The sequence below is a fragment of the Haliotis rufescens genome, unplaced genomic scaffold (assembly GCF_023055435.1).
Source record: "Haliotis rufescens isolate VD_foot unplaced genomic scaffold, xgHalRufe1.0.p SCAF_4, whole genome shotgun sequence".
In the NCBI taxonomy this organism is placed as follows: Eukaryota; Metazoa; Mollusca; class Gastropoda; order Lepetellida; family Haliotidae; genus Haliotis; species Haliotis rufescens.
This window is the reverse complement of record NW_025964112.1, coordinates 4,745,113-4,759,899: the sequence shown is the minus strand read 5'-3', so window position 1 is coordinate 4,759,899 and position 14,787 is coordinate 4,745,113. Positions and strand designations below refer to the sequence as shown.

At 38.6% G+C, this 14,787-nt stretch overlaps 1 protein-coding gene across 5 annotated transcripts in view; it reads left to right on the top strand.

The window, feature by feature from the left end:
- Positions 1–14,787, top strand: part of LOC124143006 (thrombospondin type-1 domain-containing protein 7A-like) — a 428,609-nt gene that overhangs the window by 343,956 nt on the left and 69,866 nt on the right. For all 5 annotated transcript variants that reach the window (XM_048382587.1, XM_048382586.1, XM_048382583.1 and 2 more), the window contains 4 exons: positions 909–1,065; positions 1,184–1,459; positions 3,433–3,547; positions 4,658–4,923. In XM_048382587.1, coding sequence (XP_048238544.1) covers positions 909–1,065; positions 1,184–1,459; positions 3,433–3,547; positions 4,658–4,923 — 814 coding nt within the window. The remainder of the gene's footprint in view (positions 1–908; positions 1,066–1,183; positions 1,460–3,432; positions 3,548–4,657; positions 4,924–14,787) is intronic.

Sequence of the window (14,787 nt, the reverse complement as noted above, 5' to 3'; positions counted from 1 at the left end):
CATTTGTTTTTGTTTCGAAGGCCTTGGTTTCGATTGTGAGCCAGTGCATGCTGTGGCAAAAACATGAAATTTCTGCTGTAAGTTAAATCCCCCATCACCACATCATTCTCCATGTCTACATCTTTATATGATTAAATTTTTGTTGTGTTTATTGAAATTTCTGCATTCTGATCAGCTGAAATGGTCATGTGTTATTGCATTCATTTCCCAATGAATGTAAAAATTTAAGCCACGCCTACCGAGGAGGACTACTTTTATTACTACAGAATGTTTAGGAATCCCAATATTACAGTCGAGGGAATTCCCTTTCTGCTCACGTGTATCATCATGTACAGGACATTAAGCCAAACTCATGCACATTCATTGTCCAAACTACCCTTTGACAGAAGGCCGAGAAGGAATGAAACAGCAAACGTGCAGGCTCGCTCGCCTGTTTTTTCCCTGCTCGCCTCGGTTCCTCAACTTTCATCTTTTTAGGTTTCATTTCTAACTAGCATTTATCCAACTGTGTCTCCCCATTCTCAGGGAAGTAATGTTTGAATCTGGCGGTAACTGAGCATGTCATTTGAAACAGCCGCCTTTTTACGGACATATTTGTTCCGGTTCATTACAGTCTGACTGTTGCAGTTCTTCTCGCATTTTGCCTTGATTGACAAGTCATATGAACATTGTTTTGATCTTATTCTCTGTTGATTGGCTACTGACTTCGTAGGCGTGTCAACTTATGTGCATAAATAAAAGAACCACCTGATTAATGTGACGCCACAGATGTATTCCTACACCTGGAATGTTTATGAATCCCATCATTTTTGTCTGCTTTGATATATATAACTATAAAAAATATGTCAATTCTTGAATTAATCTAAGAAGCACACTATGCTCATGACAAAATGTGTCTGTCCTCTCAGATGTAAGACTATCGGGGAGACGCGACTGGCCGGAACGTTCCCGGATGACAGTCTGTGTAACCAGCACGAGCGCCTGGAGGAGAACCAAGTGTGTCTGCTGCCCTGCCCCGGCGACTGTGTGTTCAGTGACTGGACAGCATGGACAGCATGCACTCAGGTCAGTATGGCACTGCAACGAGTTTAGACGAGTTTAGTTATACTGCTCAGTGCATTTACCGAAAACAAATGCACCGACATCATTGATGCTACGTCTAATATATTGCCATTTGTTACAGCCATGTAATGGCCGCCAGACTCAGAGGAGGTCTCGCAATCTTCTTCGGAAACCCGCATCTTACTTCATCAAGTCCCACAACAACTGTACCCACATGGTGGAGCAGCAGCCCTGTGTGAGGGGAGACAACTGCATCGAGTACTCATGGCAGCTGTCTGAGTGGACATCGTGTCTGGTGAACAGTGGGCATGACGAGTGTGGGGTGGGGCACAAGGAGAGGTACGCATGGTGCCGAGATGAACGGGGCCGCACCGTCGACAGCATCTATTGTACAAAAGTGAGTGCAACTCTATTGGTCTCTGTACGAGGTAATCAGTTACCTTAGTCTGTCTGACAGTCCCTAAACCATATTTTCCCCTCTGCCCAGCCCTTGCTGTAATGATGTCTTCATAAATGAAGTAAGTCTAGATTTTGCACTGGTTCTGAATCTTCCTTAACATGTCCCAAATATTGACCATAGTTTTGGACGTTAATTTGTATAAACCTCTTCAGGGCTTTTACTTTTTACAAGTAAGACCGAGTATGAAGATTTACTGGTAAAACCTGATGAGTAGATAAGCAGTTGAAATTTGAAATTAGTGTTTCAAACGTCCAATGTTCTAAAATCGAAGACAACAAATGAAACATTTTCATTTTGGATGAGGGGAATCAAACCCACAACCTCCTGACCAGTCGTCAGGCATTCTGACCATTCGACCACAGAAATGGTTGAAGAAATTCTGTACAGGAGAATGTACCATGTAAGAAAATATTTCCAAGCCAGATATATTTTATGAGTGTTTCTTTAGAGAGTCGTAATGCATGATATTAAACAAATATTGATAAATGTTGTTTCGATGGCTCATAAGTCAGATAAAACTCTCCTTCTCAGGTTTGGTTGACACAATAAAACCTTCAGGTAGCAGTGACCTCGCTAGTAAAAGTTCAGGTAGCAGTGACCTCGCTAGTAAAAGTTCGGGTAGCAGTGAGCTCGCTAGTAAAAGTTCGGGCAACAGTGACCTCGCTAGTAAAACTTTGGGTAGCAGTGACCTCATTACTAAAATTTTGAGCTAACATCCTTAGTTTTACTAGCTCAGTCACTGCTTCCCAAGGTTTTACTATGTCAACCAAAACCTTGGAGTCATGTTTTATCCTTTACATCTTACCTAGGGTTACACACAACCCAATGTTTTCCCATAGACTTCTAGAGTAACACTATTTTTTTTTTTAAATAATTGAGCATTCAACAGCTAGTACGTGTGTGCATAGTTTGGCCTTAGCCAGCTCCTTTTCCGAGTACAGGAAGCTAAACACACCACCCCCACTTCCGCACCAAATGTCACCTACTTGAAAATATCTGTGGTTTCATTCAGCATAAGTCATCATGTTGAAAAAGACAGTACTAAATATAGAAAAAAATAGTCAGTTTTAATTACTGGATGGATGTTACATTTATAAGACATAAAAATCTTACACAATATCGTCCAATCACTGCCTGCAGGTATCTCTCATTCTGAAAACGGCACAGTCACAACTGGTTCTGATTTAGTGTAGTAGAACATTAGGCTCCTTTTCAGTTTAAAGGTAGGGGAGACAACTCTAGATATCACTGTCTGACCATGCAATGAAGCGTGATAGAAGTGGAGATGTGTAGGGGAGACAACTCTAGATACCATTGTCTCACAGTGCAATGTCGTCCTGATAGTAGTGCAGGTGTTGTGTGTAGGGGAGACAACTCTAGATACCATTGTCTCACAGTGCAATATCATCCTGGTAGTAGTACAGATGTTGTGTGTAGGGGAGACAACTCTAGATACCATTGTCTCACAGTGCAATGTCATCCTGGTAGTAGTGCAGGTGTTGTGTGTAGGGGAGACAACTCTAAAAAACAATTGTCTCACACTGAATGTCGCCCAGATGGTAGCTCCAGGAGTGATTAAAAGTTGAGTTTGAATTAAGAAATAAATTATAAATGTGTTCACATAATTCACTTCTGTTCCTCAACTACTACAGATAAGGCCTGAGGTAGCAATACTTAATAAATTGGAAACGCAGTAGGTCATCTTGTAATTGTTTCGGTTGAATAAAACCTTGAGAATGTCATTATACAATATATTATTGGATTATGAAGTGTTGATCACCCAGTTTGATATTATGTTTCTTATGTGCTAATTAGATTTTAGAAACTACTTACATTATTATTGGATATGAGGCTGTATGTGACAATTCTGCATCTGCAGAGTAATCATGGGTTACCTCCCTTTCTTCCAGATCCAGGGCGAGGTGACCGAGTCCATGGTTGTGTCATGTGAGATACCATGTGATAATGACTGTCTGCTCTCTGACTGGTCAGACTGGACGCCATGCACAACAAAATGTGGCCTTGGTATGTAACATAAATCTTAAAGTTTCGTAAAAGATGTTTGAAAGATGAACCTTCAAAGTCATAAGGTTACTAATTCCTGCGAATCCCCTGTCTCTATAACATCATAGGCATAAATCCTGTATTTTAGCTGACGTTTTTCCCGCTTTTTTGCACAGAAGAGCTGAAGAGCTGAATGTGCTATTAGGGGAACAACTAGTTGTGTGTAGTTGACAGTGAAGAAGACTTCTGCTGAAAATCCTAAGATTTAGTTATAGTGTGTCTGCTTTGCACAGAAGAGCTGAAGAGCTGAATGTGCTATTAGGGGAACAAGTAGATGTGTGTAGTTGACAGTGAAGAAGACTTCTGTTGAAAATCCTAAGATTTAGTTATAGTGTGTCTGCTTTGCAAAGAAGAGCTGAAGAGCTGAATGTGCTATTAGGGGAACAACTAGTTGTGTGTAGTTGACAGTGAAGAAGACTTCTGTTGAAAATCTTAAGATTTAGTTATAGTGTGTCTGCAGCCAAAATACAGGATTTATGGCTATGATGTAATAGAGGTAGTATTCTTAGAATTAGTAACAATGATAACTATTGTTTGATGTTTGCGTACATAGTGAAAAATTTCTAATCACTCACATGGGTAGATTTGGTCCCCAAGTAATGCAGTTAATCTTGAAAGTCATCGTTTTAGAAGTCTGAATCAAAATATCGCTTTGTGAACATCTGGTCTCATCACTATTTGATAGTGATTCACAAACACATGTTCATGATATCATCAGAATCATGCAATGAATTCTGCTTTTAGCAGAGATTTCTTATGAAATTGGAAAGGGTTTTGTTGCTTATATTTCAAGCATTAACACTGTCAATTCCAAGTATATTATCAGTGGTAACAAGTATGGGAGAGTGGTATTGTCAAACATGTCTACATTGTAATACTTTCTCAATGGACATATATTTTCCACAAAATAAAAATTATAAGAATGGACTCTGAGTTTAATCTAAGGTTACTAATGATATTTCTTCGAACTAATGTACAAGTTTGTATATACAAGCTGATGTTCTGTGATATAATTGAAATACTGTTCAAAGCAGTGTAAGACGAAAGTCAATCACTCACTGACTCTTCCAGGTGTTACACAAAGGAACCGGACAGTCATCGAGAACCCGCTAGGTAATGGGCGAAGATGTCCCCCAGAGACTGAACTGCGCCAATCCAAACCTTGCTTCAAGAAAGGCTGCTATCGCTGGATCATTTCTGATTGGTCCGAATGCCAGGCTGAGACTGGAGTTTGTGGAGAGAGCATCCAAACGCGGAATGTGTCCTGTGTTGGTGAGGATGGGTTGGCTGTTGAAACAAACAAGTGCCCAGTGGATGTGGCAAAACTAGTGATGAAGGTGAGTAGGGTTTAATAAGCTCATGTGGTCCATCCCGATAGTTCAGCAAAGTCATGTCCAAGTGTTAAGTAGACCTGGACAGGTCAGGACCCAGTAAAACACTTAGTTGTGCATGCAAATTTTGTGATTTACAGGTAGTACCTGTAGGACAGGACATGCTTACCCTTCAGAAAACACCTGTTTCCATCACTGATTTTCAGTGATCCATTCATATAATTTTCACATCTATTTTGACATTTACACCCAATGGAATCAGTGGATTATCAAGACTGGTAATTCTCTGGCATTTATGTGTTACCCCCGGTATGTTTCCACGAAGTGATTTTAACTTTTGTTAGGGTTTGCACAGGTGCACCAGTATGTGTCTAACGACACTATCAGAGATGCAGCCCTTTGCCATGCCAGGATCAGTTGTTAAAGAGTTCAAATCACAGATTTGTCTGATCATGATTGTTTTGCTCTGTCAGGGTCATGCTCTTGATTGAGTGTTCCACCAAAGTGCCTTACATCTATGGCCCTTCCCAAACCCTTTCTCTCGCTAAGTTCCATTAGATGATCACAGTTCAGTAGGCCAGACACGGATCTCTACAAAGTCTGATTGATGTAGGAATACATGAGGCACCTGCCCACAGCTGCCAGTCCCTTGTTGAGGGTATCCTTAAAGGGGCACTGATCTAACGCAATTCCCCGGGACTGGTTGTTGCCTTTGTTATTGTTTTTCCCCAGTTAGTACCTGGATGTATAGCAGAAATCTAGACTAGTTCGCGACCTCTGCTGTGCCATTCGTAAGCGCAGTAGTCACTTTTATGGGTAGCAATAAGGGCGTATGGTCACATTGATCAACAAAATGAAATACAGTTTTCGAGATAATAAGGAAATGTAGGTATCTTTGTGGGTAGCATCGGTAATGGTGACGAAGTTTTGATAAGTCACTTGCTTGGTAATTTTGCGATTTTCGTTTACACTATTTTGACTTGCAACAAAAAGTAAATATTTCACCTGAGCATTGCTTTTTTATAGTGTGTATATTTTGTTACTGTCAAATGTGTTACAAATTTATTAAACATCTAAATATTCAGTTATTTTACAAAGTGACTAAAAAACATTTCCATCTGTATTATTATGATAAGGAATTCCAAACATTTTGATGTTTAATGTCATCACCAAGAGGCTGAAAATGTGACGTTGAAAAGTACATTTCTATGTGGTTTGGCTTCTAATCCTACATAATAATCTGTTGTGATGTTTGTAGGCCCTTTTGATCGTCTTAATCAATCTGGACAGATTTTTAAGTCAAAATGACTGAAATATTTACACATTTTATAAATTGCCTGAGAGAATCATATTTTACAAATTGACGGTAATATATACACGCTTACAAAGGAAAAGACCTGTGAAAACAACGTCTATCGCGCATTGTAGAATTTCCCAACCAAGACGTAGAGAAACAAGAACGAATAGGTTCAAATGAAGGAAAACAAAATGCATATATCATTATTACAACCTACCAAATTTATGTGTATAAATTTTAGGCAGCTTCCTTGTTCGAGGAATGTATCCGTGAATATCCACACAAAGGAACAATATCCCACTCGTCTGCAGCTGTACAAAGAAACTTTTTCGATGTCACGTGTCTCTGTAACAATCAAATATTTTAAAAGATGTATATCGTTTCGGGATACTATAACCCGTGTTCGTTTCTTAACTGATCACTTGGATTGTTTCAGGTGTTTTACATAAGTGTCAAGTCTCAAAGGCCCACATGACAACGTCCACGGTTCCTAAAAAATCCATTGAGTGATAGATAACAATGATCAATCAATCAACGTATTATCAGTTAACCCTTTGAACAAAGTATGTTGTTTTTACATCGGCACTTCACGCCATGATATAAGTGTATTCCCTTTGTTTTAGTAAACCTGCACATGTAAACACTCACTTGTGACATATCCACTGTACAAGATAACAGTGATTAATCAATCAACGTATTTTCTGTTAATCCTTTGATGACTAGGAACGATCCGTTGATTTACAAAAAAAAGTAAATCAACTGATCATTCATCTCTTGCTGGGCTGCCACGTGCATATTACATAACACACATTTCACCTCACTTCAAACCTGGATTTAGATTGAATAATTACCCCAGACACAATAAATGCCAAATGGGAACCTTTGTCAGGTAATCTAAGTGGTGCTACCACTAATTGTACCTGTAATAAATTCATTAACTGAGCATCAAGTGAATGACGACAAATACACAAGTGTAGGGTTATACGAGAAAACGTGGAGTAGTAATCGTATTATCGACGCAAGCCGGAATCCAAAAATGCTTTCACTGCATGGATACTTTTTTTAGTATTTCCAAATGACGACATCCGATGAGCTCCGCCGTTCTTTTTGTCTGTTTGTTTAGGCTGAAGAAATTAATTAGCATGCGCCCTTTGTCGAAATTTTTATAGATCACAGTTAAGCAATCAGTGTTTATGCAAAAATGCGTAAAACAAATATTGCCTCCAGCCTCCAAGTTTATTTGGCTGTCCTTGCAGACGGTAGCACAGTCTCTGGTCACGCTCAGTTGCATTGCGTGTCATCCGGGTACTCACGGGGAAAATTTGTTTGGCTATATATTTCAGTTTTCAGAAGTTGAGAAAAGTGATATTTTCATTGCAGTGAACATAACACTTGGATAGAAATATTGTCATACAAAAGTTACCTCCCTGCAAATTGTCTCCCTTTGTTGTAAATGTCAGGCCCATACACAAACTGTTTACTTCCTTTTTATGTTATTTCCACATCGACAAGACAAAATAATGACAGATGGTCATTTATGGGGGTAATGTCACTTCTTGCCATTTGTTATTCTCTTGAAAAATGTTTTGTAATAAACTGTAAATTTCACATTTAACTCATTAATCGAGACCAGAGACCATATACCTCGGTGTATGGTCTCTGTCGAGACTGTTCGTTTCGCACAGCACCATTTTTGTTACTTGACCAGTGTGTATTCTTTTGCTGCCAACAGCTGTCTTGTTTCAATAAACCAACTTTTGTTTGACTTTCATGTGTCCCTCAGGCCACAGTTAATTCATTATTAGGTTTTTATCTCAAACTTTGAAAAACACGAGGCAGGAGGTAATATATTGTTTAATTTTTTAACAAACGGCCCCTGCCATATGTATCCATGAAGCTTGAAGCAGAAATATTTGATATAATTACTTCTTACTCGTTTGAATCATCATCATCGCTTAAATAATCCCCAGATATAACTGAAACCGTTTTGTAGAGGGTCACACGAGACACGAGGAAGGAGTAAACAGATCAAGATATATATATATATATATATATATATATATGTATATCTATATCTATATATATCTATATATATCTATATATTATATCTATATGTTGTACTTACTCAGCATTCACCTGATGAAACAGCAGGAAGAACTAGCTCTGAAACATCGTGAGAAAGAATAAAAGAAATTGCTATCCATTAAAGTAACCTGTATTCATGTTCTTCCAACTTCTAAATGCCTTACGAGTAGTGAGCAGTATACTAGATGACATCACATTTGACCTTTGTGTTATGTATTAATGCACCACTGCAAATATGATAGAAGACAAACTATGCATTGATTCAATGGTAAAATGGTGCAATTTTAGGGAAATAAAATATTGCACTTGTGCATGTTAGATACCATTTATCTTACGGCTTGTTAGATACCTTCTGAAACAATCGTAAGATAAGTGGTACGTGACCGACGTTTGTGTGGTTATTTCTCTGTACATGGTTATTTTATCCAGACAAGAAAAGAGGCAACACATTTGCAATAGGAGCATTTCATAAGATGAATATACAATAGAGACATGACCAAGTCAATTGGTCATCATACTTGTATTTCTGCCATGGGGTTAAAACAACGGATCCATCTCTTTCTTATAACATAGAGACATAAAGGGTTGAACAAGACACTCTATAGGGAGATCATGTTTTAAGCACATGCCGACCTAGCCTGCCAGGTTCCCATGTTACCTTCCTGCACTGACAGATTAGGTCACACAACTCGTGCTAATACTGTTTGTTATCCATGACACACTGACAGATTAGGTCACACAACTGTGCTAATACTGTTTGTTATCTATGACACACTGACAGATTAGGTGACACTACTCGTCCTAATATTGTTCGTTATCCATGACACATATCCACTGACACATTCATGGCATCAGTCAAACTCCGCAACTCCACAGGCCCTGAATATTCCCACTGTACCCAATTACTCCAAGTAAATCCTGAATCCATACAATGAGTATCATGGACACCCTGGGGAAATGTGTAACTGGAGACATATCACCTCTGTATACCCTCAAAGATGAGGGTTTTGTGGTTTCATGACTTGCAAAACAATCACGGCTATTACCTAGTTTATGGGAATATTTCTGAAATAGCTTAAGGATCCAAATATCTTTTCATATAAAATCTCAAAATCTCTTGGATTTGTGGAGATTTTTTGGCTCATGGGCTTTATACGACTGGCAGTCATCAGCTTCCTTGCTATCTGCCTCAAGAACAAGATTCATAAATATGCTGGGAAAAAGGACAGTGAGAAATTGTTACTTTTTTGTAATGGTCATTAGCATTTGTTTCAGACATGTGTCTTGCTGGAAAATCAATATTAATGAAATTAAGGTGACTTTTTTGGTAGTCTTTTGATGAAAATCCTCTTGTCAACAGTCATAACATTCTTCCATAGTAATTTGATAGGATTCTTGTTCACTTCAGTCACATCTTGAAGCCTTTTAGAAAGTCACCTGATCACAATTCTTGATCTTAAAAGGAGTCCATATGAAAGAGTTATATAATTTGATTGATGTCTTAGATTGTAAAAATTGAAATTATTTGCAAGAACGCCTAGTATTTACCCATTTACTGTTTTGTTTGTCATTATCAAACAGAAGAGAGGGAATTGTTGAACATTTCATTTGTCTGTGTAGGTGGAAGCACATATTTATACTTACAAAGTTTCACTGTCTCATGAAAAATTTTAATTATCATCATTACAGAAGTCAGCAGCAGACAGATAGAACTAGTTTCAGGATAATAGTACTTATGTATAACTTATTTACACTGAAAGTTAAACAATACTCAACATAGTAAATTTAGATTTATGATAAGTGTGTGTGTGAATGCATGAATAAACTACTCATAGCTTAATTATGTTATGTTTTTACTTTATAAATGAATTTTATTTTATGGGCACCAATTTGCTATCACAACATGTCATCACAAAATGGCGCTGTGTGCTGGAGTTATACATGCGACAAAGCATTGTAGAAAATAACAGTGGAAAACATGTCTCTATTGCAAATGTAGGGACTGTAAATGCACAGTTCAGACTGTAGCTCAACAGTTTTCATTTGTTGCTTTTCGGGTAAATTTGTTATGAATATGGAAAGGGTTTTGTTGCTTTTATTCCTTGAATAATGTCCACTGACTGTCTAGCTTCAGGCAAGGTTTATCATCTATCATTGCATGTGTACGAGATGGTGATGACATTGTCCTCTTGTAAATTGTTTTGTTTTGGAAACACTTGGATAATAATGACATGCAGTAGTACATACCATTTTGTCATGACAACATACCATTCTACATTTTAAATATGATCCAAGAATTGCTACATTTTTCTGGATAGGGTACTGTTTGGACAGTGAGAATGGCTAACAATAGTCTCCAAGCATGCAGTGGTCATTTGCAAGGAGACGTGAGTTGAGGTGAGGTGGGCTGTCTATATCATCTCCTGGAAGCATTCGCCTCTCATGAAATAATCAATAGGTTTAGACTTAGTTACCATAATTTCATCCTTTTGGGTTGAACACATTGCTAGGAAAAAATGGCTTTCATATTAATTTTGGATCTTGTTTGGGAAGTTAGATTTATCTTATTTTCTGACAAGGATATTGATCAGATACTTTTCTAAAAATTAAAACAATAGGTGATTGAAAAACCCAGCTTTCTGCCAAAGGGATTTGTCTTTTTCCTTATGGAAAAGGAAATTGGTTTAACCTAAAAAAGCAGACTGATTGTGTTTTAGAGTACAGAAATATTCTGTCACATCTCCGGCAGCATGTTTTGCTTGTTCCTGAACAGATTAAATATTAAAATCACATGGAGCATCCTGTAAACCCTGCCTGCAATGTTAATGTGTTCTGTTAAGCATCCCTGCCCTTCATAAACATTTTAAACATGTAACACCAATGCCAGAGAATAACAAGTCTTGATTATCTGCCTAAACAGATTCCACTGGGTTTAAATTGCCAAATGGTGATGAAAATTGTGTGAATGGATCACTTAAAATCATTGATGACACCAGGTGTTCACAGAACACACTACAGAGGGTCATTGATGACACCAGGTGTTCACAGAACACATTACAGAGGGTCAGTGCATTGTTCTCAGTGGAGATTGTTTCACCATTCACATTTCCTTTCCCAGTATATCTGAGTGTGATTCCCAGTGTATCTGAGTGTGATTCCCAGTATATCTGAGTGTGATTCCCAGTATACCTGAGTGTGATTCCCAGTATATCTGAGTGTGATTCCCAGTATATCTGAGTGTGATTCCCAGTATATCTGAGTGTGGTTCCCAGTGTATCTGAGTGTGATTCCCAGTATATCTGAGTGTGATTCCCAGTATATCAGAGTGTGATTCCCAGTATATCTGAGTGTGATTCCCAGTATATCTGAGTGTGATTCCCAGTATATCTGAGTGTGATTCCCAGTGTATCAGAGTGTGATTCCCAGTATCTCTGAGTGTGATTCCCAGTATATCTGAGTGTGATTCCCAGTATATCTGAGTGTGATTCCCAGTGTATCAGAGTGTGATTCCCAGTATCTCTGAGTGTGATTCCCAGTATATCTGAGTGTGATTCCCAGTGTATCAGAGTGTGATTCCCAGTATCTCTGAGTGTGATTCCCAGTATATCTGAGTGTGATTCCCAGTATATCTGAGTGTGATTCCCAGTGTATCAGAGTGTGATTCCCAGTATCTCTGAGTGTGATTCCCAGTATATCTGAGTGTGATTCCCAGTGTATATCTGAGTGTGATTCCCAGTATCTCTGAGTGTGATTCCCAGTATATCTGAGTGTGATTCCCAGTGTATATCTGAGTGTGATTCCCAGTATATCTGAGTGTGATTCCCAGTATATGTGAGTGTGAATGCTGTCAAACAACTGAAGTAAACACTCCGCCACCCTGTGGGCTCTTTCTCAAAAGCTGTTGTACTTCTTTCAAAATTCACTTAAGCAAATGTTTTGTGTGACAAATTCATGAATAATCAATTGAGAAATGGAAGCAATTTTGATTTGGGACTTATTTAACAACAATGAGCAATTGAAAGTGGTCTACCCACAGCTTTAGGTTTCATGTTCTATCTCATTAAACACATGCATCGATTTAGATGCACAGTTGTGTGGAGCAAGCTAGCTTGGTGGTGTCATGACAAGCCCACAGACTCACTGAGTAATGGAGTTCCATTCAGGCTCGACACATACACGATCCATCTCACACATAATTGATGCAGCTTTCTCTGCTGTACTGACATGTTTTCCTGGACAAGATTACACTTATTTATGTATGTATTCATAGATGAACAATCTCTGTGAATACATGTTTATTTAACCAAAGTGTTTTATTGTGCAAAACATACTAAAATATGTGGAAAAATAATGCCACTTCACTAAAGCTCACCATGATCTGCAGGGGGAGATGATTTTTACTGTGAGAGGAAATGCATTTTTAAAAAAAAATATCTTGAGTCCCACTAGTAACTAAATATGTCACAAATTTTATTCAATTTGATCAAAAACACCTGATTAAAGGCCGTAAGTAGCTATGGCGGCCATTTTGAAAATTGGAAATAGCATGTGAAACTTCATTAGTTCAGTTGGGTACAATGTGTGAAGCCCATTCCTGGTGTCCCCCGCCGTGATATTGCTGGAATATTGCTAAAAGCGGCGTAAAACCATACTCACTCATTAGTTCAATTGTCTCTGGAAGGAAGGTGCACAGTGTACAATGGCCAACAAACCATGACATCAGCTCACTTAACTTCTCAGTCAGGTCAGCAATGCAATTAAATAGTAAATAATTCCTTTTGGGAGCTATATTTGATCATTGGTATTGCACTCGGACCCTGTGATACTGCGACATTTATCATATAGTGGTATTTGTGATTTCCAGTAGTTCACGCGGGACATGCATCCTAGTGGCTGTCCAAACTTGCAACACAGTGGCACAATGAGATACACACGTATACCATAATGATAGTGTGAGATACAAACTTGCAACACAGTGGCACAATGAGATACACACGTATACCATAATGACAGTGTGAGATACAAACTTGCAACACAGTGGCACAATGAGATACACACGTATACCATAATGACAGTGTGAGATACAAACTTGCAACACAGTGGCACAATGAGATACACACGTATACCATAATGATAGTGTGAGATACAAACTTGCAACACAGTGGCACAATGAGATACACACGTATACCGTAATGACAGTGTGAGATACAAACTTGCAACACAGTGGCACAATGAGATACACACGTATACCATAATGACAGTGTGAGATACAAACTTGCAACACAGTGGCACAATGAGATACACACGTATACCATAATGACAGTGTGAGATACAAACTTGCAACACAGTGGCACAATGAGATACACACGTATACCATAATGACAGTGTGAGATACAAACTTGCAACACAGTGGCACAATGAGATACACACGTATACCGTAATGACAGTGTGAGATACAAACTTGCAACACAGTGGCACAATGAGATACACACGTATACCGTAATGACAGTGTGAGATACAAACTTGCAACACAGTGGCACAATGAGATACACACGTATACCGTAATGACAGTGTGAGATACAAACTTGCAACACAGTGGCACAATGAGATACACACGTATACCATAATGATAGTGTGAGATACAAACTTGCAACACAGTGGCACAATGAGATACACACGTATACCATAATGACAGTGTGAGATACAAACTTGCAACACAGTGGCACAATGAGATACACACGTATACCGTAATGACAGTGTGAGATACAAACTTGCAACACAGTGGCACAATGAGATACACACGTATACCGTAATGACAGTGTGAGATACAAACTTGCAACACAGTGGCACAATGAGATACACACGTATACCGTAATGACAGTGTGAGATACAAACTTGCAACACAGTGGCACAATGAGATACACACGTATACCATAATGATAGTGTGAGATACAAACTTGCAACACAGTGGCACAATGAGATACACACGTATACCATAATGACAGTGTGAGATACAAACTTGCAACACAGTGGCACAATGAGATACACACGTATACCTAATGACAGTGTGAGATACAAACTTGCAACACAGTGGCACAATGAGATACACACGTATACCATAATGGTAGTGTGAGATACAAACTTGCAACACAGTGGCACAATGAGATACACACGTATACCGTAATGACAGTGTGAGATACAAACTTGCAACCCAGTGGCACAATGAGATACACACGTATACCTAATGACAGTGTGAGATACAAACTTGCAACCCAGTGGCACAATGAGATACACACGTATACCATAATGACAGTGTGAGAAACAAACTTGCAACACAGTGGCACAATGAGATACACACGTATACCATAATGACAGTGTGAGATACAAACTTGCAACACAGTGGCACAATGAGATACACACGTATACCATAATGACAGTGTGAGAAACAAACTTGCAACACAGTGGCACAATGAGATACACACGTATAC